Here is a 27,569-nt window from a genome sequence, read left to right on the forward strand (position 1 = left end):
TTGTGTAAGGGCAAGAGAACGGGGGAGCTCCGCGGAGAGAGCCCCTGGAGCCCGCGCTATCGGAGGGTTCAGCGCCCTCACTGAAGATGGCCGTGCAGGGCTCGGAAGTGACAGCACGGAGCGAGGGGCGATGGTGCCGGGGCAGTGCCGGGGCGGGAAGGGAGGGAGGGCTGTGGTGGTGGCGGCCGGGGGTACGCGGTGCAGGCGGGAGCCTGCATGACAGGAACCTGCATGAGTGACAGAAACCTGCATGAGTGATAGGAACCTCCATGAGTGATAGAAGCCTGCATGAGTGACAGGAACCTGCATGGCAGCCCCGGCCAGGGTGAGGGATTCTGCGTGCTCGCAGGAAGAGGAAAGAAGCAGCAAAACGACTTCAAGCTCCGTGCGCTGCAGCTGCCCGGCTCCCTCCCTCGTTTCCTTCTGGTTTCAGCACTCCAGGCAAATCCGCCTTGCAAGAATATCTGCAGTAAAAAAACAGCGCAGGATGGCAACATTTTCCTTACCGTCTGAAGAGGTGAAAGTGGAACTATATATAGGAGCTTACGAAATATGAGTAAAGTGAACAGATGGAAATTGTGACCACAGGAGAGCAGCAGTTCACAGAGAGGTTTCATTCCCAGCCTACAGAGAAGGCTGAGGCCCTCGGATTGCACAGAGCCAGGGCTTAAAAGTTTCACAGAATGGTTGGAAGGGACCTTAAAGATCATCCAGCTCCAACCCCTGCATGGGCAGGGACATCTCCCACCAGCCCAGGTTGCTCCAAGCCCCATCCAACCCAGGCTGAGACAGTGCCAGGGAGGGCACAGCCACAATCTCCATGGACAACCTATTCCAGTGTCTCACCGCCCTCAAATTAAAGGATTTCTTCTTCATGTCTTACCTAAATCTCTCTTCTTCCAGTTTTAAGCCATTTCCCCTTATCCTCTCACTACCCACGCATGTCAAAAGCCCTACCCCAGCTTTCTTGTAGACTCCCTTCAGATATTGTAAGGTTGCTCCAAGCTGAACAACCCCATCTTTGTTTCTCTGTCAGAAAAATCTCCAACTGCTGTTGTGCATCTGAACTTAGGAAGTTAATTTGTCATCTCTGGACACACAGACATTGTCATGTGTACATGAAAGGTACACACAACATAGGGAAATGCCTTCCAGGGGACTGTCAGGCAGCACAGGGCAGCTTCCCGAATCATATTCCCAGTGAAAAGTCAGTGCACTGCTGTCAATACAGTCAGCACCTGAAGGATTGACTATGCATACAGGGGAAAAAAACAAAGGAATAAGGACTTCTCAAGGATTCCAGGCTTAATGTAGTATTATAAAATGAGCATCATCATCATTTTTTTTCTAGCAAGATAGAGTTGGCAAAGTATTCTGATAAAAAAATCCATCACACGTCTACTTGGGGTGACAAGAAGTGTCAAAACTAAGCCACAGTATTTTTCTCTTGGCTGAGCATTCACACAGCTCACACGCATGGCAAAGTTACCCGAAAGCCAAACCAAAGACAGCAACATGGATATTTGCATCAATACTTCAAACTAATTACCTTCAGCATCCTTGACACTGAATGAGTTGCACTGCCCTTAACTCACAGACTGCAGAGCAGACACCTCAGTCTGGAGCAGGACTCAACTTCAAGATGCTTGGAGTTCCAAAGAGCAGCACCAGGATGGCTGCACACAGCCAGAGTGGTGAAATCCAGCAGCAGCAGGACAGATTGTTACATGCATAGAGGAAAAACTTTTTGCTGACAAGTCCAATTAATATTTCTACAACACTAAGTGGTTTAGAGAACGGTGGAATTCTGTATTCAAAACCTGTTAAGTACAGAGATCAAAGTACCAAGCTCATGCATTAACTTGGGTATGATGAACCAGAAGCAGCAATGATGACAGCTTGTAAAAAAAACCCCAACTTGGCAAGCTCAAGATGGAATAACTTTCACAAAAAGGTGTTGAAAGAATAGGATGTGAAATGAGGATTCAGGATTAACTATAATGAAATTGAGCACCATCTTGGGAACACTGCTGAAGGCTAAATTCCAACCATCAGTGTCAGCTGGCTCTTGAGACCAACTTCCAGGCAGATGGTGAGGTGCAGCACCACTGTGGGCTTACCAGGAAGACAAACCCCAAGGTAGGGCTGACTAACAGTGCTGACTGACAGAAATGCTCTGGAGGGACAAAAAAATGCCAGTGACAAAAGGAAAGTCTGAGTCACCTGGAACCAATCTCTCACTTTGTATCACCTAAATATTACATTTTAGTTAGAAGTAGATTTTAGCACTAACTGGTACATGGTATCTATCTCAGTCAAATACATTACTTACAAGAAAGGACTGATGGACTTGTATGAGTTCTTTCAATGAATTTTATTGAGTAGCCAAATCTGATAAATTAGCACAGATAAAATAAGCATTTGCATGTGTTACAAATGACTTTTTACAGGAATAAAACAGTGAAAATTACAAACTGTAAAAAGGAGGACAAGTAAATCCTGTCTCAGATTCAGAAGGGGGAGATTTAGAACGTCATACTTAAGATCAAATGTTTGAGTTCAGAAAACAAAGATTTAATATTACAATATTATACACTACTTTACAAAATTAAATTTACTATAAGGATTACATCCATAATAGTAAACAGAACCTTAAAATCACATTTAATGGTCCCTCATTTAACAGCCACTGATTAAATACTGTTAAGAAGTTAATTCTAAATAAAAGTGAATCATTCTAGTTATTGCAACATGGTCTATGTGGACTTAGATTCAAATATATTAAATTAAAAACAATAATGAAAGCAAAGTAAAATGAATGGTAACAATGTTAGCTGAACACTAATGTGTCAAATAGAGAAATAGTTTATTAAAAAAAAAGTCTTCAACTAGAAAAATAGAATACATTTGCAGTGATACAAGTTGTCATACTGAGATCTAAGTACCAGAGCCACTCTTGCCTATTGCTGCAGTTCATCTTCAGTGTCTTTATTTTTCAATTGTAGGTAAAAATGACACATCACAGGTAGTCTGTATGTTCAGCTGTCCTGCTCTGCCCTCCTGGCAATACCAGGAGAACCAGCAGGTCTTTCCCCCTGCCAGGGAATAAACTAACACAGTTCAATAAATAATTTCTTCCAAGATGAAGAGAACTCTCAGAGGGTTCAATTGATTCTTGTTTAACAATGTTTTGCTCTGTAAAACTTAGGGACCCTAACTCAAAGCTGTTTGTTGCCACAAAAGCTGACATCTTTAGCCATTAGTCTGGTGTACAGAAAGCAGTGAAGCCATCTCCAACATTCATGGTTTTTTTAAAAAAATAAGAGATATAGTAGCAAAATACAGTCATAGGAAGAAACAGACTTCAGGTGGGCTGTTGGAAGGATGATTTTTAACATGTGGGTGATAATATACTCAAAACACAAGTTTTAAGTCATAACCTATGCAAGTGCATAGCTTCCATTTATGATTTAAATGAAGATACCTCATCAAAACTCAACCCCCCTCTTTACTATGACTAGGAACTGTGCAATTCTCTGAAAAAAGATGTTCAAGTAAATACAGTCCTGTTTGCAACAGAGACAGCAGACAGGGAAGTTTAAATTGGTTCCATAATAGCCTCTCTCATGCTATTTTTGATGTTGTTCTGAACTTCAGCCTCTTGTGCTCAAGCCACAAGAACAATTTCCCCACAGAAACTCCTCCCATGAAGTAAGGCAACTCCTGACAATGCGTGCAGCTACAGCCTGAAATGGCAGCAAATGATTACCCCATGATGTCCTTTGACATTTTTGTCACAAAATGTCAGTTTAACTGGACTAATCACAGAACCTTTGACTGCTTAGAAGTGTTTTACCCGGTCAAGTTACTTGCCCCTGCAAGTAGACTTTGCAAGATTGTTAAGTTTACCACTGTTAAAAAAAGCAAGATTTTTTTTCCATAGGAAACACTTCCACAGGCACAAGGATACAGGAACTTAAATACTCTTTACATTGGTACATATTATTGATGATAGCTTAATCTCCACATCAGAACAATTATCAATACACTTTTATAAAGTTATTTCTGTATATAAATTTTCCCTTCAAACTCAGTATCAACTTCCATCTGTAGCTCTGGCAAGCATCTGAGAGTATATTTAAAGCTTTTGTTTGGTGCACACTGGCTTTGGACCTAGGCTCATTACACAGCTGCAGTAAAAAAAAAATAATTTGAAAACTTCAAGCATATCTCAAACCATAAACAAATCTTTCAATGCAATATAATATTCTTCACTTTGGAAAAATAATTTATTTTCCAACTGTAACATCAGAATACTCCATGTTGTCTCAACATTAGGTTTGAAGTCCCCTCATACCAACTCACTTCAGAAACAGTCTAGATTCTAGGGGCCTCACATTCACTTAATGTAAACAAGAGCTAAAAGTCTACTAAACATAAACAAACAAACAAAATCTGAGCTAAACCTCCTTGTCCTTCCCCTCACACACCAGTCACAAACTGAAATTAAAAGTATTCCTTTTACTGAAGAAAAACCAAAGCTTGCAGTCTACCCAAGTCTACCTCTTGTTGCTGACTCTGCCACTGACTTTTTAAAATGTCTCATGTAAGGCCCACTCCTCTCTGCTGGTTTTAATTAGAATATTGGCTTATCAAAAGCTTTACAGCCACCTTGTCAAGGTTAAGCTTACCTTCAGTCCTATTTAGCCCTAACCCAATCCAAGCACTGGATTAGACACTTCAAAAGTATTTGTTCGTTTCACAATGAACAGTTGGTTCATTGCTACTTTCAGCATTAAGTTGAACATTGAGATGCTCTGTCTGTAGTCACTGGATGCACTTAGAAAGAATCTCCCTGCAAATCATGATCAGTATTGTGAGGGTTTAGATCTAGCAGCAAGAAAAAAAAAAAAAAAAGCAAAGAGTTACAGAAATATACATTTTGAACAACAAAGAACTCTTTATTTTACAAAATGTATTTCACCTTTTCAATATTGCTTCTGTAAATGTACTTCATGTTGCAACTACTTACAGTAAAAATATGATTTGCAGCAAATTAAAGGTGCTCAACCAGTTCCAATAATTTGATTATTTTTTTTTTAAAGGTACAATATTATGTAGTTGCACATTTGATTCTTAGATGTGGTCCTTTATTTGCTTTAGTTTGTTGAAATCACAGTGAGAACTTCTCATCAACTCTCTCAGGCCACAGATTTAATGAAGATATTACAAGCACAATCGTTCTTTACTGCAAGATCTTTCCTTAAAGAATTGAGGCAAAGACCAGTGTTTCATTTATTCACTTGCTGCTGTATATGAAGGAGGAATTCATAGTATGATAAGGCTGATTCTGTTCGGTCTTCTATCATATTTTGAAGAAAACTTGCCTTCAATGGACTCTCATCCCTTAAAAATGAAAACATTCAGAAAGTCACAGGTCAGGTGGCAAGGTATTTCAAGAGCTTAAGAACATGCAAAAAATGGATCCTGAATAGCTCTTGTGATTAATCCCAACAAGCACAATTATCAACGTTTACTTCTTTTATGTGGCATTAACCAAAGATTGTTCTGGAACGTTTAGTCTTTTTTTAGTCTCTGGAAATTCTAATTGAAAACATCTCATGTAACATGTTACAGGCTGGGGATAGAGTGGCTGAGAGCAGCCAGGCAGAAAGGGACCTGGGAGTCTGGATTGCCAGGAAGCTGAACATGAGCCAGCAGTGTGCCCAGGTGGCCAAGAAAGCCAATGGCATCCTGGGCTGGATCAGGAACAGCGTGGCCAGCAGGTCCAGGGAAGGGATTCTGCCCCTGTGCTCAGCCCTGGGGAGGCCACAGCTTGAGTCCTGTGTCCAGTTCTGGGCCCCTCAGCTCAGGAAGGAGATTGAGGTCCTGGAGCAGGTCCAAAGGAGGCAACCAGGCTGGTGAAGGGACTCAAGCACAGATCCTATGAGGAGAGGCTGAGGGAGCTGGGGGTGTTGAGGCTGGAGAAGAGGAGGCTCAGGGGAGACCTCATCACTCTCTACAACTCCCTGAAAGGAGGTTGGAGCCAGGGGGGGGTTGGGCTCTTTTCCCAGGCAACTCTCAGCAAGACAAGAGGGCAGGGTCTCAAGTTGTGCCAGGGGAGGTTTAGGTTGGAGATCAGAAAGAATTTCTTTAGGGAGAGAGTGATCAGACATTGGAATGGGCTGCCCAGGGAAGTAGTGGATTCTCCGTGTCTGGAGATATTTAAACAGAGACTGGATGTGGCACTCAGTGCCATGGTCTAGCAACCGCAACGGTGGTTCAAGGGTTGGACTTGATGATATCTGAGGTCCCTTCCAACCCAGACAATTCTATGATTCTATGAACAAATGATTTCCGTTGTCAAATCTCTTAGGCACAGCATGCACCACTGTTAAAACTTCCATTAAAAAAGTAAAATGTATGATACCCAACTATGTGTTGTTGAGAGGTCCCTCAAGAAGCACAAAGACTGTTAAAAGCCACTTACTTTATGATATACAGTATAGGGAAGAAAGGTCTCTGTTCTCTCAGCCAAGAAATGAAAGCTATTGTTCTGACAGATTCTGCAGTTTCAAGTTCTGGGAGTTGTGTCTAAGAGACAAATGGCATAATTAATATATATATGAGATTTTTCAGAAAACCAGTAAAAGGAACACTTAAAATAGCCCAGCTATCTTCATCTGGTATAAAGCAAACCCAGAGGAGTGTGTTTTGTGATGCAGAGTTTTAGTCTGTTCCTCTTTGAAAGGGTTTGAAACAGCCAAGTGCACAATACTGTATCAGCACCTGGCCATCAGCACAGTGATGTCACTGATACCTGTTTCATTGCAGAAACCACACCATTTCCCACTGCCCCACTCTGCTTACTATTCCCAGGTGTTCTCAGTCTGCTCACACAGTTCTGAACTTAATCATCACAAGCCCCTTCTTTCTGTGCTGATCTATAAACATTCTGTCTGGAAAAACTCTTAAGAGAAGTAATAGAAATTATTTATTTTCCAGATTCTGGATTTATAGGGTGTAATAACTTGAGGGCTACTATTTGAACAGTGGTATTTTATCCTGAAAATAATATTCTGGCAGCACTGTACAACTGGTGCACAGCAGAGCAAGCACATACCATATTCTGTGGAATTGAACCATAGTTTGGAACTCCAAGGACCTGACTGATAAAGTTCTGCCCACAGTTCTTCCCAATCCACATAAACATTACCTGAAAGATAGCCAACAATAGTAACATTAATCCAACACAACACTACACCTCAGCAGTCTCCCACATACAGAGTTCTCAGAAAAAAAAAAATCTGAATACTTTTGAAAATCATCAGCACATGACTTACAGAGCCAGCATCCATAAGATAAGCACCATCCCTGCTCAACTTCTCCACTGACAGCTGGAGAATGGGTGGCTGAGGTATGGTTCTGTCATTTATGTTAAGAGCTCCCTGAAGGAAAAAGTAAAAACAGTGGTTCACATCTTGATGCACTGGAACAGGCACAAGAACAGAGCATTATATAAAAATTGGCCATATTACACTGAATACTGAAGCTTTTCCTCAGTTTAGCTGAAGGCATACTCCAAGCACATAATTTGCTAATAAATCTCTTAATGTTTTATGTAGTGAGTGTGCTTCATCATCTTCATCTTAGCTAATTAGTTCTAGAACTCTAATATCAGGTTTATTATGTACAAAAAATGTGATTTCTAAAATCACTCAGACTCTTACACAAACATTCTCTCACTGCTCACAGAACTATGCTGGCATTTTAAAATAAAGGAAGCTACACAGGGACAGAAAGTTGAAGCATGTGTTACACTTCCTTTATGATTTAGAGTGCAAAATAATGACACAAGTGAAGTCAGTTAGGAAAAACCCTCTCTCTGGAATTCATCAATCCAATCCCAAATAACAAACACAGAAAGGTAACAACTGGGAAATGGGAATCAGAACGTTTTAGCTACGCAGATTTCACGTGGAAAACCTGTGAGGTTTCTAATACAAATTTGCTTTCCAATTGTACAAACCTTTGGATGCAGACAAACAGGCTGTGCAGCAATGCAAACACTCACCTCATCTGTCAGGTTATCAACTCTGTACAGACTGGGGTGTGTCATGAGCATGAGGTAAACGAGGGGCTGGTTCTTCACTTGACACATGGTAAAAATGCGGTCATCCAAACGTGCACTTGTCCCAGTTTGAAATGCTTTCTGCAAACAATGGGCATTTCATTTCACCATTAAAAGAAAGTGAAATAAGTTGAATTTAGCACACCACCTACTCTTTATTTCTAACTTCTTTAAAAGTCTCACTATTGAATCATGAGGATTTTCTCAAAACATGTTTATTTTACCCCTGCTGTTCTGTACTTCTCCATGCTTTCTCCAAACCCCTCAATTCTTTATAACACAGACTCCAAGATAAAACCAAATATCCACCATCTGTAAAATTGTATGCTATCTACCCAGGCCTGAGAAACAACTAAATAGGCTTTGTTCTACATTGACCTTTCAAATCATCACTTTCTGGGGTGCAGAGAGACACTGAATTATCATCTTAAGAGAATTTAGCAGGGTAAGAAGGACCATTGTTAAATCTGTTGTGTATCTCAGCACTCTGATGGCAGATTGCTGGAAGGCTGGTTTGAAACAAACTAAATCAAGATACTTTGAATCCTACAAAAATATTGTAAAAGAAGAGAGAGGCTATTTTGTACAGAAAGAAAAGTCTTTTTGCCAAACAGACTATCATCCTCTTGCACCATTTCCTTCTAACTCTTACCTGCTTTAAGAGTGCCAGGACGTAGAGGGGAAAAAGCCTCAGTGAGTAGGGGGCCATGAGCCCAGGCTGCTGCAGGCTGAGGACTGATGAGCGATAAGCAGATAAAGAATCAATCACTGCATTGACCAGGGCATCCCGGGCATCACTCAGGGTAGCAGAAACTGATCTGTCCACAGCTGCAAGAAAGAACAAAGCTCAAGCTTTTTCCTCCCTTGGTAGGGATTAGAAGATTTTACTACACTATAAAGGAAGTCAAGACAAATTATTCAGAAAAAAACCCCCATGGGGTGCACCACACTAAGCACAGGTGACTACATACAGCTGTACTGATACTTTAAGGCAAAATTTAAATAAACCCTTCTTTGGTCTGCAACTTAGAAGGCACTTTTAGAAGCTTTTCTTATAGAATTATGCAATGGTTAGAGTTGGAAGGGGTCTTAAAGATCTTCCAGTTCCAACCCCCCTGCATGGGCAGGGACACCTCCCACTAGATCAGGTTGCTCAGAGCCCCACCCAATCTGGCCCTGAATGCTTCCAGGGATGGAGCTTCCACCCTCACACCAAAGGATTTCCTCCTCATCTCTAACTTAAATCTCCCCTTTTCCAGTTTAAAACCATTACCCCTTGTCCTATCCCTACACACCCTTGTAAAAAGTCCCCTCCCTATTAGGTTCCCCCAGAGCCTTTTCTTCTTCAGACTTAACATTCTTCTGATGTTAATTCCCAGAGGACTGCTGCTCAGAGCTTTAGGAATATCATCCATCCATACCCAAAACAAGCTCTTATCATGCTTACCCATGTTGGCTAACAGCCCAGTGATGGCTTGTACATCTGCTCCTACATAGACATCACTCAGGGTGGTTACAACAGGCAAGCACATTGTGTGGACACGGATTCGTCTTTCACCTGTGAGAAAAGAAAACTCAGGTCTCCAAATATAACTTTTGTCTTATGAAGCAATAAAAGAAATGTCACCATCACCAAAAAAAAAAAGAAAAAAAAAAAAAAAAAAAAAAAGAAAAAAAAAGAAGAAAAAAAATAAGAAGAAAAAAAAAGGAAAGAAAAAGGAAAAAAAAAAGAAGAAAAAAATAAGAAGAAAAAAAAGGAAAAAAAGGAAAAAGAAAAAGAAGAAAAAAAAAGAAGAAAAAAAAAAAGAAGGAAAAAAAGAAGAAGAAAAAAGTCATCTAAAATGTATCATACATCTGGTGAATCAGACCATTCCAGTAGCTTTTAAAAATAGTTAGTTGTCAGCTTCTGGGTTAAGTTTATCTATTTTCAGACCAGAATTCAGCTTCCCAAGAAAATTCTTGGTTTGGAAGAAAGAATAACATCAATAACATGAAGTAACACCTCACAGCTATGACCTTGATATTAAATAAAATATTTTTTCTTTAGGTTCCTGCTACTGGAGCTGATAAATGGGTAAGAAAACACTCCCTGGAGTGCTGCTGTGTATCTTACTGTAGTGAAATGAGGCAACCAGGTGCCACTAATTGCCAGGGAGTGAGCATGAGCTTGTATCAAGCCCACCTGTGCCTAATTAGGGTTGGCCCCCTGGTCCTGCTCATGCGCAGTGGGGGCCCGCCCTAATTAGGCACAGGTGGGCTTGACACAAGCTCATGCTCACTCCCTGGCAATTAGTGGCACCTGGTTGCCTCATTTCACTACATCTTACCTTTGCTGGATGTGTACAGGAGAGCTGACTGGAAGGAGACAACTTGCATATCAGTCAGACTCTCTTCTACTGACATCTGCACAGCATATCCTGCATCTGGGTTTACGTTGGGTAACGACAACAAATCCGTCGATCGCACGAAGAAGTTCCCGTGGAAAGTGTGAATGGAAAGCCCTACAAGAGCAGCATTGGAGGAAATCAGTTTTATTTTTATAGCCATCAACCAGAGACACCCCTTACACATCTGCCATCACTGTTATGTGGCTCTGTATCAGAATGTTGAGATTCTTCTCAATGAAATGAAGTATCATCAGGAACAGTAAATATCATAAGCAAGCAACTAATACACAGAATTCCAGGAATTCAGAAGTCAAATCAATGCAGAGTTGTACTAAGTCTCTAGATTGTAAAAACAGTCCCTTGCTGAAACAACTTCCAGTTTTAACCTTTGGAAAACGGAACTTGAATGCCAGTAAAGACACTGCAAACAAGTCTTCAATAAATGATCCAATTCCTGCTACAGATGTTACTTCTCTAATCTTCATTAACCATTTAAGCTTACATAACAGCCAAAATACCAATCAAAACATTCCCAAATAACAGCAAACACCCTTCTCCCTTCTTTCCCCCCCCCAAAAAAAATTAATAGAACTGTGCCCAAACCTTTGGTGCATCTTATCCTCATAACAGCCTCAAAACCAATCTTTCTCGTTAAATATCGTTTCAGTTCCTTTTGCAGTTTCTCCACCTGGACAGGGTTGTGTTTATGGTGGTAAGATGGGTAGTAATAAACACTGCCTGCAGAATACCTTGATACACAACCTGAAACAAAACCAGTGCACATTGGCAGTTGCTGCTGTAGCCTCTAAACACACCAGTTGAATGCAATGACACACTAGATGAATCCAAATCAGGTTCAAATACTAAATGTTACTTTAGATTGTACATATTTACCAAAAGTACATGTTACATGTCCCAGAACAGCATAATATGACTTACCTAGAGAAGCCAAGTCAGAATACTGTCCACTAAGAAGAAATAAATCCACTGCAACCTGTTGCCCTGAGCAGTCCAAGGCCATTTTCTTGTAAAAATCAGTTGATGGAGTCAGATGTATGTCCTGTTAATACAACTGAGTATTACAAATACAAAGGAAATTCAAAGAGATGAACACATTTATTTGCCAGTTTTCAGGGACACTAATAATTAATTCTTAAAAATCATATTATTAATCTGTATTTCTATGCTTGGATGTTTCTTTTGTTCTTTCTACTTTAACCAAGGAATACTCTCAACATGAGAACCACAAAATTAACCTAGAAGAGGCAATTCCAGAAGCACTACATGTACAGAACAGGGCAGTCAGTTCTCTCAACCTTTTTGCTTTCCTAACCTTGGCAGTTGATTTTTGGGTTGGCTCTTCCCGTGGCTTTAGTGCTCCCATTCCCACAGATGGAAGCTGTGTCTGGAATACAGAGATTCTCCCTCCAGTGGGGGACATCAGTTTAAAGGCAGCCTGTAATGCAGGCCCCAGAGCACTCTGAGTTTCCAGGGACTTGGTAAACATCTGTGGCAAGCTCCTCAACAGATCCTGAATTAGCTACAATTGAGAAGACAAAAAGATGAAAACTTAAAGAATATTCTTCTTTATAGTGCTGGTTGCTGAATTTACATAAACATGTAATAACACTTCTAATATTAAGGGAGTAAAGAAAAAGTGATAGTGAAAATCTTGTGTCAGACTGGCAAGTTTTTACAGTCATATTGAGAAATTTAAGGATTTTCCCACCCTAGACCTGGCATTTAAACTGTAGGTGCTAAAAAGCATTAAATAATCCAGAACTTATCATGCTTATCTCACACTGTGTAAATGTCCCCAGTAATTAATATAGTTCTTACCTCTTTGTTTTCATTTAAATTTACTAATAAGTTTTCTGGCATTGGTATAAATACATCTAGAAGGAAAAAAAAGAGTATTGAAGTTATGCTTTGGAAACACAAACATTCCCCAGTGATTCTTGCTATCCATTATGCCTAATGAAAAAATATCTGTGTGTAAACCCATTTTAACAACATTCTGTGCATTTTTTTTTCTTCTAAGCCTACCTGTGGCTAGAATTCCATGTGAGAATCACAGGTTTGAAGGATAATGAAAACTATAATGTAAAAATGCACAGTGAAGATTTTTCAACTGCTCATTCTGCCCTATTTCATAGCATAAATGACTTGAAAATGAAGGCAGAAAAACAAGCACTAAGCATCAGTCACCACAGAATCAACAGCAATTTACCAAGCATCAATATTTGGGATCATAAGAGAAATCCAGATAATTGTCAAAATTAAACTAGAAGCAAAGAAAGCTGTCCTCATGAGTCATGAACAGCCATTGCTCAGACATCAGGGGCTTCATGAAGCAGCTGCTTCTGAAGCCATTACTAGAGAGACTAAAAAAAATGATCAGAAACTCCCACTAAACACAACAAAAGGAGTCAAACCCAGAAGGCATTAGGAGATACTCATCACAGAAGTTGTTTCAGCATACCTTCAATATCTGACACTACAAGCATCTGAGGCTGAGAGAGACCTTCCTGAAGACTGTAGAAATGGATTGTGCTGTCAAATGTTATGAAGCCTATTTTTGTTCTAGTGTTCCCAGGAAGCCTAAAAAAGAGACATATGGTGTTCAGGGAGATGAAATTTAATTTCTGCTGGCTTAAAAAAAAAAAAAACCCACAAAAACATCCCCTGCAACTGTCCATGGTTGTTCCCAAGTAGTCAGCTTAACAGATAACACTGCAGCAGCCTGATTAAAGTCATTTTGGAGGAAGAAAAAAAGAAGAAAAAAGCAGCTCATAGTGGAGTCACCTAGCAGGCACTCAAGACATTTTTAAGAGGGTGATAAGAAATGGAAGAAAAGGAAGAGACATGCTACAAAATATGAAGCAGCATTTCTATAAGTTCAGCCAGCATGTATTTTACGAAGACTTTATTGGATTTAGACATTCCTTTCAGGAAATACTTCTCTAAATAATTTCAGCTTTAGGAAAATATAGATAAAAAGACATCACAAAAATGGTGTTTATTCATTTGGGGGATTGGTGAAGCAAATAATAAAAAAGCTGGACTGAAAGCCAAGCCTCTAAACTACCTTTTACACAAGTGAAACTGAAAAAGACTACAGCTTTATGCTGCATTTTAAGTACATTGGCCATTGCTGCAAATGGTAGGAATCTTCTCTAGACAGAAAGGACTGGCATGCTGATGTCTATCACAAGTCTGGTAAGAGGATAAGAATAGGAGACTGTAAGGAAAAGGTACTTACAGGTCAAGATTGTCTAACAGGGTCTGGCAGACTGTATTCAAGTATCCTGTCTCTATTGCATTGTGAGAGACATCAAACACAAAGAGGTACACAGGTGGCTGAGGTGGACGTAGCTGAGAAAAGAAAAAAAATTACCTTTAATTTCCACATTTATTAGATTTGGTTCATTCATTCCACTCCAAGTTTAAACTCTGTTATAAACACACAGAGGATAGCTAGAACTTCTGAGGGCATTTATCTCATACTGGGCAATTCTAGAATTAATAGTGTTCTTCCAGAAGAAGAAAACCTACAAACACCTACATATTCTAAATACAGAAGAAACTTGATATAATGAATGCTTAGAAATGGAGAACCATCTGCAGTTCTTCCTAAGAGTTCTGATACACTCCTTGAGGCAGCAACTGTTCTACTAAGCTAGAAAACAGTAGCTAAACAAGGCTTCTTCTGACTTCCCTCTCAAAATAAAACAAAGGGAGAGAATAACAAAGCAAATAAAGCCTTACCATGTATTCAGATGGAGCCATAAACTCAATAGTAGCATTCTGGACTTCAGGTCTTTTATGAGGTTCCCCATAAACTCTTGTCACAGGATTATACATGAATTCTTCAGGAACTATGCAATAAGTTTATACATTATTACTTCACACTAGTACTAGCTGTGGTGCATTTAAAAAAAAAAACACAAAACATCAACTTTTCAGTGCCTGTTGGGCAATGCTTCTTGGAGAACTACACTGGGCAGGACAGCTACTTTGTGACTTGCTGGGGTACTTTGGGAGACCCCATCAGAATCCCTGGGCTTCATTTGCCCATGAGAAATCCTTCTTATCCCTCACAGCCCCAACATGCCTGGCAGTGATCCCTACAGCTATCACAGCCTCAAAGGTGAAGGTGAGAAAGGTTAACCTGAAGAGTTTTGAGCAACAAGCACATTTAAAACCTACCATCATTCACTCTATAGCACAAATTGCATTTCCATCTCCTTTGGTCTAGAAAGCTGACAAAAGGGTTAATGTATGTCCTGCAGGAACGGCATCTCACAATAGTACTTGAAGTGACCACAGGCAATTGCTGGAAAAGAAAAGCTTCCTGTTTTAAAGCATCACCACACTACAGCTATTCAGCTGCCAATAACAACAGTATCCACACTCTGCTTCCTGGTTAGTTACTCAAAGCTCACTTGTTGAAGGAAGATGGATTTCCACATCCTGGCAGCACCCCTACAATTCCTTAATAAACCAACTGGTCAGAACTGAGCTCAGAAACTTGCCAAACTCAGCCTCTAAAGTCTTGAGTTTTACATTGATGGTTTAAAAATAAATCATACACCCAAGAACAAATGACAAATCTGAAAAAAAAACCACCTCAACCATAATCTGAATAAAACACCAACCCTTACATTGTGAAAAATAGCAATATTCAATAGAATATTATTTCAATATTCAATAGAATACATGCTACTTTCACAAAGTCTTCTGGTTATCTGAGGACATAAAAACCCTTTTAATCTTGTTAACTCAATACAGATTTAATACTAGGTTTGGTAAGGAAATAATAGCTACAGCTGATAAGGAACAAGATAAAGCTATCTGAGCAATATGGGAATTTGTGTGTGCTGCCTTCTGAGCACAGTCTGAGTGCTGTGCTGCCTCTAAGCTTCTTACTTTTTGAGGTAGCTACTTTTCTGAGGTAGGGAGGGATTTTTTAAATTAAAAAGTGAGGCTTGAAATTTTTTAAAAAGTTGGGGAGAAAAATTTCAGCAAAATTACAATGATCTGTATGGAACAGGAAGTGTCAGTCACCAGGGTAAGTTTTGTGGGCCAAGATTAACCAGCCTACTTGCCCTTCTTTTATAATCTATTGTTCAGATCTAGATTTTAATAAAGGCAGAGTTGATATTTCAGCATTTAAAGTTCTGAATACTTGTCATACCGATAAGTCCTTGAAAGGATGAAGCAGGAGCCCCAGAGGAAGTTTGGCTTTATTCAGTAAGGCCTGAGTTTGAGGAATGTTAGTCAAGGTACAGCGGAACAACCTACATGGAGGACAAAGGGTTATTTCAGAGGCTTTGAAGTAATAAAATGATGGCTTCAGTAGCACAAAGTATCCTTGATATTTTCCTAGAGCTGGTGATAATGAATTCTCATTTTCAGATAAAGGATCTTCTCCAGCTCTGTCAAATTGTTCAGTTTCAGTCTGAGCTTGACCCAGAGGACATATTTTGAGTTCTTCTGTTATTTTATAAACATGTCCTTTACACAGAACCAAGTGTCATTTTAGTTGTTCAAGTCAAAGCTAGGCCTAACAATGGTCCAAGTTGCACCAAATCAACTTGCATTACTTTAGAACACAGTTTTGAGGTGGCCTTCTATACAAATCTAAAGCAGTAAAGTTTAAAAAGTTTTCTTAGCACTACCAAATAATATTTAAGAACCCCACAGTCATTTCAGGGATGTCAGAACTGTGGTTTCCACAAGGTACAGATATGAAATCCTTCTGCAAATCCAGTTCAGCTTGTTTGTCTGACCAGCTTCATAAAGACACTGGTATTTCCTCTATCGTAAGAGGACTTGCAAAGCAGGAGGACTTGGTAATATACAGTTTGTTGGTCTCCATTTAGTCCAGATGGTTACTTCATTCAGTATAGAGGTCACTCACTGTGGTCACAATCTTTTTGGTGTACCTCACTCAAGTGAGTTAACTCCTAGTTTAGATCTTTTCTCACTCATACTCACTGTAAAGGTTCTGTGCTTATCAACTGATGCCTTGCAAACAACGTATTTTTCCTCACCCTTCTACACAGATCATTTTCCTCAACTCAAAGCTGAAACCACTTACCACCTGTGCCACCACCAAGATGCAGTGAAGCATCTTTTCCATGCTTTCTACTCACAAAATTAAAGAAACATTTTGTGAAGAGTTACCCTTCCAACTAGCAATGTGTACTTCTGTTTATTTTGATGAATTATAGCAAATTGATAATCTTACTCAGGATTACAGTTGAGCTTCTGGATCTCTTCATGCAAATTTGGGACAGGAGCCTTCAGGAGGGTTGGAGGAAGAATATTTCTTTCTTGAATAAGATTCACAGGTCTTAAACCTTCTTGCTGTAGACTCAGGCTACCCATAGATGCAGCTAAATGATTAGTGCCAAAGGCAGGCTAGAGCCAAAGTAAAATTTACAAATTAGAGCCAATTATTTGCATGAAACCCAAAATTAACTTAAAAAGCACTCATATTTCCCTTTCATTTTTATAGAGTTTTGTGTATTAACTTCCATTGTATTACAGTGATATATTTAGAAATACCTGCAACGTAATAGGAGTAAAAATTAGGACACATTTGCTAATTGCTCTTGGAAGACAAAGGCTTAGCTGGCAAACATGTTGGTCAGTTGGATTTGAAAGCTCAGGAAAAAGACCCAGATACCTGAGCTAACAGTAACAACTTGAGGGAAGAAAAAACATGCCAAAAGCACCTGAAAGTTTTAATATTCCAAGCAGGAACTTAAAATACTTCAGAAAGAGCTTGTATGCTGCTTTTCCAAACTGGTGCCAGGGTGACAGCAAAAGCTGTCACTTCAAACCATGTCTATTGTCTCAAAGAAATGGTACACCAAGCAGTGAACCCCAGAAGCAGCACCCCAGAGATGCACACACCATCTTATGAAAGCACTGAGATGAAAAGCAGACAACCTTTACCTGGTGGAAATGTTTTGATCCATCTGGATACTGCAAAGCAGATGCTTGAATTCCTGGTGCTCCAGGTGGAGAAGTATTTTGGTAGCCTGGAGGTAAGGTAGGGTATGAATACCCAACACTCCTATTCATCTTAAGATTTGGGGGTCCAGGAGAAGGATGTGGAGTTGCTAGAGGCAGAGGAGACAAATATTTAAAATGAACTGAAGAACAGCAGCTTGCTCAATGTGTTAATACAGCAGGAAGGCTTTTTGCTGTTGTTTAGTTTCTAAAAATGTTTAGTTTCTATTTTGAAACAGTTTACATCACAATAAACATCTTTAATCCCAAAGCCTTACCCATGAGGCCACCACCTTCAATTGCATCATAGCTGTTCTGGACCACAGACCCATCACTGGCAGCAGATGTAGCATCACCTATTTAGAAAGACAGTCCCAGTAAAATTTTCACAAGTTACTAAGAAATTGTAATGAGGTAACTGCAAAGAACTTTTATTTCATGGGTGAATATGAAGATCAGAGTGGTTTGGATCTACATAGTTTCTGTTTCAGTAAAAAAACTGACTTAAATAGACATCTTCTGTCTCACACACACATCTTCTGCTGACATGACCTCAACAAAGCACATTCATCAAATCTCACAATCTTTTTTTCCAAGGAAAACCCAAGTCCCTACACTTCTGGTTGAACGATCTTTTAAGATTACTTTAGAGGAGATATCCACCAGACCTTCCAAGCTGATATGCAGTGAGGTGTCAAGGGACACTTGTGATGAGAAGGAATTGTCTATATGTCAGCTGCAGTTTTCAAAGTACCCTGAAATTCAGGTACCAAGTTCCCTGAAGAACTCTTTCCACTGATAATTCACAAAAACACCAAGTTCCCTTCAGCCTTCATCCAGCAGTGCTCACCACATACCAACAATTCTGACATGGCCACACACCAGTCAAGATAAGAAAAACCTTGAAACTGAGAGTGCTGCCAAAGGACAGCCTTTTGTAAGCTGTGCCTAAGTACAAAAACCTGATTATCTATTTCCAAGGAGAAGTAGGAACTCAGTTTACTTTCCATTACCATTAAAATGTTCAAACATGACCCAATGAAAGGAACTTGCATTATATTTTGAGTCTAGCTAGGATGCAGCAGTCAACCTACTTCCCATACTAAACATTTCTCTCTCCAGAGCTCTGCAGATGTTTCTCTTCATTATGAAGAAAACCCTTTCTAAGCCATAGCACTTCCTAGTGAATTTTATATGTTCAAAACTAAGCTAAATCTGAATATTATGTTCTTGCACTCACACAGCTACCACATACAAGAAATTCTCAATCTGAACAGAACAAACTATGTAAAAACTACCTTCTGAAAAATGAACCAATCCAAGATAAGCATTTCAGAGATTTTACACAGCAGGGAAGAATAAAGTACAGCTATATAAACAATTCTATGTTAAATAACACTTTAAAATCTATTTTGAGGTGTTAATTTTACTTTGTTAACTGTCAACAAAAAATATTTTACTCCTAACCTGCTCCTTTCAAATGAAATATGCTGTATTAGTATCAGGTTTACTATTTGAGTGTCAAATAGAACAGTGTACTTGACTTTAAAAGCTGCAATCTTCAAGTTCAACAAGAACAGATTGTTTCTTACCTTCTTGATTTGCAGCTGAATTTAGCAGAGGCTGTGTGTTAGGTGGTCCTGCTGTCAGTGCTGATGGCCTAGTTAAAGGTGGACCACCCAGGGGTGGAGGTCCTAAAGGTGGCCTTGAGGGGGGGTGGAGTGGAGTTAAAGGCTGAGTCACTGGAGGAGGTACAGATCCTGTGAAGAGATTAATTTTTAGGAGTTTAACCCAGCTGAAAAAGAAAAGTTCTGTTAAAAAAACCCAGATGGAACTCTGAATGCTTCTCTTGTGCAAAGGATAAACTGCTTGAGATACGTAAGTCCTAACATGCTTGTAAGGAAGTTTCAGAACTTCTAATTGTTTCTGTCCTGCTCTTCTCATACTGGGTTCTTGTGGCTCTTACCCACAACATCTCTCAGCTTTTTGTTGCTATTGTTGGTAAGAAGTTCAAGAGGTACACAAGGCATCCCAACTTCAGTTGCTAAGCCTGGACTTTATAGTACAGCACCATATCAAGAGTATAAGGAACCAGGAAGAGTCTAAAAGGATTCTTTGTGACAGGATGCTCATCTTCCACTTCAATAATCTCATGCAAACCAGCAATGTACAGATTCTGTAGCTACTAAAATGACTTGGTAAATAGAATTAACTTGGGATCAATGTGCAGTTTGAATAAACGTACAGGGCAAGTGTGAGGTGTTTTGCTCACTCCCTCCACAGTAAGAGTCAAAGGGAAGTTTTTCATTGCTTCTATTTTAAAATGTGTCTGAAAGGATGCCCAAAGTTGGCCATGCAGACAGGGAGCTGGCAAACCTTTGTTCTAGGAATGAGTGTGATGAGCACAACAAACTTATTTTAAAAGTGATCATTGTTCTACAAAACATTACCAGAGAAATTGCTCAGGAGGATTCACTGTTGAATGGATGTAAGAATTCTACTATTCCACACACTCATTTCATTATGCCACTTTCCAAAATTTCTCATAATTTTCCTCCTTAATTTCAAAGTACTAATTCTTTATTCCAACAAACTGCCAGAAAGAGTTTCATAAATTCTGTAGGCTTAAGACAGTTTGAGTATCAAAGCAGAATTAGTTGGGCTTATTACAAAAAAAACTAGCATCAAGAAAAACCTCTAAAACATTTCATAAGGAAAAGGTATTTAACATTTAAACTATTTCTCTAAGTAACTCCCATTAGGATGGTTAAGAAAACCTCTACAACAAGGAGTAGATTGGCAATGAGAAACTTGTGATTATTATGGAAACAAAGTTAATACTTGTTATGTAAGAGATATTTAGTATTAGAAAATCTTTTTGCCAACAGCAGAATCAGGTGTTAATTCTTGTGTGTCTCATGCTTTCAGAGTGCTTTCTAAAAACTGACAGTTACTATTAGACACTGAAAATTACAAGTTTGGAGTAAGGATGCTCTCCACTCGACTGGCCTCTATTCCAATGGCACAGAATGCTTTTCATTTCTCTTTCCAAGCTGTGTTCAAGCTATTTAAATCATCCTGAGAACTACCTGTATCAAGTGGCTAACAGGAAGGCTAACAAGATTTAACTGCAAAAGGCCACACTCACTAAACAGGACCACACTTTTACCTGTGAATTCCCAGAGTTCCCATTTGACTCAAGAATGCCAATGCTTCCACAGCCACCCCAGGAAACACTGAAGGTCAGTGAAGCAGCATTACCCACAGCTTCCCAAAACCATGAAATTCAGGAGATAAACTACTTCAGCCAACTTCAACAAGTGAAATCTCTGATGCAACCAGGCATCCGCTAGTTCCAGGGCTAAATGTAGCATGTTTTTTAAACTCATTAAGTGGGAAGATGATGAAGAGGTTACTCAGCTTGTTAAAGAGAAGCTGTGGGCCATGGAAGCCTTGGTGCAGATGCATTCTAATGCTTCCATTGGTATGAGGGATTTTAGACTTTGTATGTAAATGAATAGGTAGGTACATTGATCTCAGCTAGGTGAGAGGACTTAAGACAGAACTGTCGAACTGCAGCTGGTGTCCTTCTTTGTTTCTCCACAGGAAGCTCAATGTCAATGAGGTTTAGGTTGGACATTAGAAAGAATTTCTTTATGGAGAGGGTGATCAGACATTGGAATGGGCTGCCCAGGGAAGTAGTGGATTCTCCGTGTCTGGAGATATTTCAAAAGAGCCTGGATGTGGCACTCAGTGCCATGGGCTGGGAACTGCAGTGGTAGTGGCTCAAGAGTTGGACTTGATGATCTCTGAGGTCCCTTCCAACCCAGCCAATTCTATGCTTCTAAATGCCTGACCTGCACATGGAGCTTCCATTTCTGATCCCAAGAAACCACCCAGGAATTTTTGCTCCACAAGCAAAATTCCACTGCAAAGCAAAATCTCTATTTATGTTTCTTTTTCTTAAAAAAGATGCTGAGAAACGAGCATGAGCACAAATATCAAGAAGTTTTAGATACCTGCATTCATATAGCTGTTCTGAAGTGGAGGACCTCCTGGAGAAGCAGCATATTGATAACTTCCTGGAGGATTTGTATTTCCTGATAAAGATGCAGGTGGCTGAGCTGAGCCTGTCCCCATCCCATGAGCCCCACTGGGCTGCCCTGCAGGAGCCTGGCTGTACTGCCAGCTGGAAAGCACTGGTGGGCTAGCTCCAGGAGGAAAGCTACCAGAAGATGATACAGCAGCTGAGTTCTGCAACACAGGCAGCAGCCCTTGTGGAACAGGACCTGTTTGTTGCACTGGTGACCCAGAGAAAGGTGCCACTGGTGGTCTATTGAGAGTCTGCCCAGGTCCTTGGTAATTGTTTAATGGAGAAGCATTCTGAGAGCCACTGTAGTTATACTGTCCAGAGGACTGATGGGGAGGAACCTTCCCTGGTGTCTGGTGTGAATACAATCCTGAAGCTGAAGGGCTGTATCCTTGGCCATCTGATGAATGCATCAGCTGATTCTGAACAGGACCTGGAAGAGAAAAAAAAAAAAAGAAGCCCTTTAGAAAGTCAGTGTTGTGTTTCACTTCTGAAAAGAAGAGACGTCTTTTATTAGTCTCCAAGTCTTTTAAACAATCAGGTGGAAGTGACAGAAGAACTGCTGCAGGCAACATGTAGTATTTTACTATCAAAACTTAGATCTTTGTTTTGATTTGTTTTTTTTTTACAGCAGCCTAAGCATTCCTGGACTGGAATTCACACCCGGCACTATTTCTATCTTCAGCAACACCCAAAAGCAAGCAGACCAAAGAGAAGAAGCTCTCCCACATCACTGGCAGCAGGACAAGAGAGCAGAAGGAAAGCAGAAGAAGAACCCCTTATGCAACAACTCAGTTTCACTTGATGACTGACACCAACTTCAACTTCAGCTTACAGCAAAGACACAAGCAGCAGTTTCAGCATAGGTCACCGTGCTAGTTCTCAAGTGACAGAGCTAATCTATGGAAGTTTCTGCAGTTAATTTTAGTAAGTGAACTATTCATATACATGCTGCACATGTGAGCAGCCAACTGGTTATGAAGATGGAATGAAGGACAATTTGATCAGAAAGTAATTCACCAATGGGGAAAATGAAATTTGATAGGTTAATGGGGTGCATTTTATGTACTGGTTGGTATAGCTGAACTAAGTTTTACTCAATTGAAAAGCAAACTGAAAAAATAAGAATAACTCTCCCAACAGTAAATAGAGTACCATGAGCTCTCCAATTCAGTAAGAGCTCCATCAAGAAATCTGCTACTACAGGTTGTTCATAGCATGCCACAGCCAGCCACTCCTCACATCACTAAACCCCTTTCTAATGGTGCATCATGTATTTAAACCAGTCATGTTATGGCTGTCCCCCACCCAAACACAGTTTGAATACTGGAGGTCTTCCACCTAGACAGCTAAATATCTGAAAGCAGAAAAACTCCTCTTCGTAGTTTAGAGTTAAGACTCTTTGCAACCCATTACTATTTCCTAGATTTTCAGAATTACTTAGGATTTGGAAATAGGTTTTTTTATGAACATGGATAAACAACATTTTCCAGATCCAAAACCCCTGTGGGCTTCAACTCTTCAGTTTGCTGAAACATGCCAGAGAGATGATCTTGGGGAGTGGATATGTACTCATATATATATATATATATATATATATATACATTCACCACACAAGTACTAGAAACAGCTGCCATCAGGATGGAATCAGAATTTTGTTTAGCATAAAGATGTCTGTTTTCCTATTAAAACATTCTAGTTGCATTCCAAAAGAATCATAGAATCACAGAATCTTCAGGGTTGGAAAGGACCTTTAAGATCATCAAGTTCCAATCCCTCCATCCTGGGCAGGAACACTCCCCACTAGATCAGGTTGCTCAGAGCCCTGTTCAGCCTGGCCTTAAAAACCTCCAGGGATGGGAAGTGAAGTAGTTTGCATTACCAAATTCAAATAACTTTCAACTTGGGCCTTCCTGATAATAAACTGAGGTAAATGCAGAATACACTTGAAATACTTAGGGCAAACACTGCACTGGCCATTCAGCTTCTTCCTCCCTAGAAAGTCTTAGGTTACAATTCATAGATGTTACTCCACTGAGTATCTTACACATCCATGGTAACTTGGTGGCCAAGGCAGTACTACAGTCTCCTCATCCTCACCACCTCTGTTATTTGTGCATAAAGAGTATGTCTGATGCTCTCCTCCTCCCATTAATCTCAATATGCTGTCTGTCAGTTAGGGAATCCAGCTACACACCACTGCCTTTACAACACTGCTCATAAATCTTAGTAATTAATAATTCCCTAAAATCAATGGTGTCTGAACAAAGAGCTTGCACACACAAAAACACCAACAATTATGAGTCACCTTTGAAAATCACCCTGCAGTGTATCAGATGGCTTTGCAGCAATCAATTTACAAAACCTGCTGTAAATTAAACTTGCTCACCCTAAGAATGATGAAGGGTTCCTAGGGGCTGCCAGGCCTCAGGACTGCATCAGCATGTGCACTCATACAATAACATTACTACAAACCAACCAAAAAAAAAAAAACCCAGAACAAATACAAATCAACTTCATAACTTGAATATTCACCTTCGAGCAGGACTCTGTAGCCCAGGCAGGAATCACAGTACTTGGATTGGTCTCTTAAGCACTGTTTCCCCTAACTGAGCAATAAGTTTGAGGATAAAGCTATAGAAATGAAGCCCAAAACTGACCAACCTGGCATTTTCTACAGCACTTTGCTGCTTTAAAAATCTAATTCACCTTGGCACTGTGTTTCCAGTTAATTTTTGAAACCAGAAGCACACCAAGAAGTCCCATTAGGCTACGCCCAAGCCTGCAGGAAACTGACACCAAACTAAAGCAAAAGCACTGAGGGGTGCAGACCCTTTCCCAAGGGCTTCACAGTGCAGAAAACAAAAACCTCAGAAGCAGGTACCCATCTCACCCTGACTTCTTCAGAGGCCTGTCAGAGAGTACACAGACTCTCCATCCTTCCCCAAACGGTGCTGCTGTTTTTCTCTGATGTTCTGTGAAGCCAAGAAGCAGTTCAGCACACACTTGAGAGCTAAACCACCTGCATGGCAGCAAAACAACCAACCCTCAGAGCAGAGATAAAGTTACTGATGCAAGAGAGGCCACCTACTTCCCAGCTGAAGACACCTCTATAGGAACACAAAGTCACTTTAGCCTTCCTAAGAGAGTAGGAGTGGCACTGGAATATATATGAAGGTTGCCTAATGGTTTTATAAAATGAGGGAGGGGAGGATTCAATCCATACTTTCTACCCCACAGAATTCCAGCATCACCTACTCTGAGCCAGTTATTTAGTACATCACTGTCAGCTTTCCAGCCTTTCCAGCTACCAGGGAGATGGGAAGGATAAACACACTGAAAATCTGCATCCCAACCCAACTGCCACAGGCTTGGTCACCACCAGTGCCTGCCTCAGCTGGCTCTGACCCACTGGTCTCCAGACTCAAGAGTTTGTGACCATGAAGTGCCACACTGAGACATCATAACACAGTTTGGGTCGGAAAGACATTAAAGATGATCCAGTTCCAACCCCCTGCCATGGGCAGGGACACCTCCCACCAGCCCAGGTTGCTCCAAGCCCCATCCAACCTGACCTGAGACACTGCCAGGGATGGGGCAGCCACAGCTTCTCTGGGAAACCTGGGGCAGGGGCTCAGCACCCTCAGAGTGAAGAATTTCTTCCTAACTTCTTCTTAAGTCTCTCCTCTTCCAGTTTAAAGCCATTAAGACATAAAGGTATCACATAAGGAGAGCAAAAGAGTCCTAAAGCAATTGTTTCTCCTTGTTCACACTATTAACTGGAAAACAAAGTGGTAACATGCAGTCAAATGAACACACAGTTCTGGTCCTACTAAAAGAAAAAAAAAAACAAATGGAGAGGAAGGAGGTTGCTAAGCAACCTGATGCTCCATGTTAAACAATTTCCTGGTCAGCACAGGGTGCTGCTGTGACAATTTACTGCCCTCATGGAAACATGAGCTCGGGGAGTTACCTGCAAACAGTCGTGCAAGCAACAGGTTGAGACGAAGAGCTGACAGCTACAGAGCAATTCATCACTCTGTGGACAGCTTTCTGTCCTCACAAACCACCCAGGCCACAGTCCTGCTCTCAAGTAGGCTCTAGGCTGCTCTAAAAAGCTCCATTTTTACTGGAAAGCTCAGGGATCCCAGCACCATCTCAACATACATTCTGAACAATGAAAAGCACAGTCCACGTTTGAATAATCTCACTTATGCAAAAGGCCAGCAACCCACACTCATCCCACAACAACTGTTTAATTTTATTACCTTGCCTTTGCATAACTCTACATTTATTTTCTTTCATTTCCATACACCTGACAGCTGGGGAAGCCTGAAATTCCTCCTCTGACTGCCTCTCCAGAGCTTCCATTATGTGCATCACCCAAGTAGAGGGAAGCTAGCAAACACCAGTGTGTAAATCACCCCATTTAACGTTCCTCTGCACATCCCCTGCTTGCCAGAAGAGAAGCTTTCTCTTCAGAAAGCTTCCCACTTGCTTGACCCCACAAGCAACCAGCCAGTTGTTTGCAAAACATCCTTGTGCAGATGACTGGGGGGAAAAGTAACGAGGTTCCTGTGAAGGAGAAGGGGAAAGACAAGTCAAACCATTTCATTACTCATGCACAAAGCAGGAGGAAAAAAAACAAACGAAAAAAAAACCCGTTTTTATTATCATTATAACTGAATTGCTTATGATGCAGCACCACTCCTGACAGACTCAAGTACGTGATGATCTCTGAGGTCCCTTCCAACCCAGCCAATTCTATGATTAAGGAACCAAGCAGAGGGGATGCTGTCTGTGTGCCTGACATCAGGAAACCCTCCAACAGCACAGATTTCCACACACACACAGAAAAGAGACCCAGAGACAAGGGCTGCCTTGTGTTTTTCTCTTCCCTGCTCAGAAGGCTGATGATAAATTGCTCCGTTTCACCCTCGGTATCTCCTGTTGAAAATAAATAAATGTATTCTGCGGAACAGGAGCCGTCAAGATTTTCCCGGAATGGAGCACATGGCAGGAGATAAGATCAGTTTTAAACGAACGACAAGATAAATGAAGATCCAGCATCTGCCGCCTGCGCCCAGCCCGGTTCTCCCCGGGCCCCCCCCGCCCCGATACCGGCGGTGCCACATGTACAGCCGGTTCCAAAGGGTCAGAGCACAGGACACACCGGCGGCAGGAGCACCCGGGGCCGCTCGAACCGGACCTTTCACCCCGGCAGCACCAACCCGGGCTTGCTCAGAGACACTTCTGTTAATTTATAAGCCCGAGGCGCAAAGAAAACCCACCCGTACCGAGAGACACCGAGCCCGGCACCGGCGCTCCCCGGGGCGCTGCCGCGGGGGGTGACAGGCACCGCTACCCACTTCTGCCCCTTTTTTTTCCTTTTTTTGTTTTTTTCCCCCCTCATTCACACCCCCCACCCCCCGGCACACGGTGAAGGAGCCAGACCCAGTGCAGCCCCCAGGGCCGCCGCCCGTCCCGAAGGGCAGAACCCCGGGGAGCCCCCAGCCTCCCGAACCCTTCATCTGCGGGCCGAGGCCTGCGCTGCTGCCCCGTGGGAAGGACGAGCGCAGGGCGGGCAGCTCCCCCCTCCCCGGCCCACCGGAGCGGCCCTCCTCACCGTTGCTGTAGGGCTGCTGCCCGGCGCCGTTCTGCCCGGAGTAGGTAGCGGCGGGTCTGGCAGGCTGGGCCATGGCGGCAGGGCTGGCTGTGCCGGGCTCGGCTCAGCGGTGCCGCCCGTCTGGCGGGGCCCGGCCCAGCTCGGGGAAAGGGGGGGTTGGGGAGGGAGAGAGGAGGGGAGAGCAGCGGAGGGGAGGGACCGAGCCGGCCCCGCACCGGAACTACCGGGCGGCGGGCGCAGGCGCAGGGCGTACACGTGGCACTTCCGGGAGCGACGCTCTGCGGCAGTGGGCGGGGCCAAGCGCCTTAAAGG

General features: G+C 41.5%; 1 protein-coding gene across 1 annotated transcript; it reads right to left on the reverse strand.

Annotated features, from left to right (window-relative positions):
* Positions 1-4,936: 4,936 nt before the first annotated feature.
* SEC24A (SEC24 homolog A, COPII coat complex component) lies at positions 4,937-27,467 on the reverse strand. The gene is made up of 23 exons (XM_030458899.1): positions 27,258-27,467; positions 21,561-22,064; positions 19,134-19,301; positions 17,820-17,897; positions 17,485-17,651; positions 16,772-16,944; positions 15,716-15,818; positions 14,728-14,854; positions 14,287-14,396; positions 13,781-13,893; positions 13,001-13,119; positions 12,358-12,413; positions 11,852-12,058; positions 11,458-11,578; positions 11,122-11,280; positions 10,459-10,632; positions 9,579-9,689; positions 8,784-8,959; positions 8,075-8,212; positions 7,344-7,448; positions 7,124-7,216; positions 6,491-6,594; positions 4,937-5,406 (listed from the first exon to the last, which is right to left on the reverse strand). The coding sequence occupies exons 1-23, from the start codon at positions 27,328-27,330 to the stop codon at positions 5,292-5,294; spliced, it is 3,294 nt and encodes a 1,097-aa protein (XP_030314759.1). The 5' UTR covers positions 27,331-27,467; the 3' UTR covers positions 4,937-5,291.
* Between the last annotated feature and the right edge of the window lie 102 nt (positions 27,468-27,569).

Source organism: Calypte anna, chromosome 13 (assembly GCF_003957555.1).
Source record: "Calypte anna isolate BGI_N300 chromosome 13, bCalAnn1_v1.p, whole genome shotgun sequence".
Lineage (NCBI taxonomy): Eukaryota > Metazoa > Chordata > Aves > Apodiformes > Trochilidae > Calypte > Calypte anna.

Coding starts and splice junctions, on each gene's coding strand:
- SEC24A (XM_030458899.1), bottom strand. CDS start 27,330: ATGGCCCAGCCTGCCAGACCCGCCGCTACCTACTCCGGGCAGAACGGC. Junction 16,945..17,484: donor GATCAAAACATTTCCACCAG/GTAAAGGTTGTC, acceptor CTTTGGCTCTAG/CCTGCCTTTGGCACTAATCA. Junction 10,633..11,121: donor GAGGATAAGATGCACCAAAG/GTTTGGGCACAG, acceptor CTGCTCTTGTAG/GGCTTTCCATTCACACTTTC.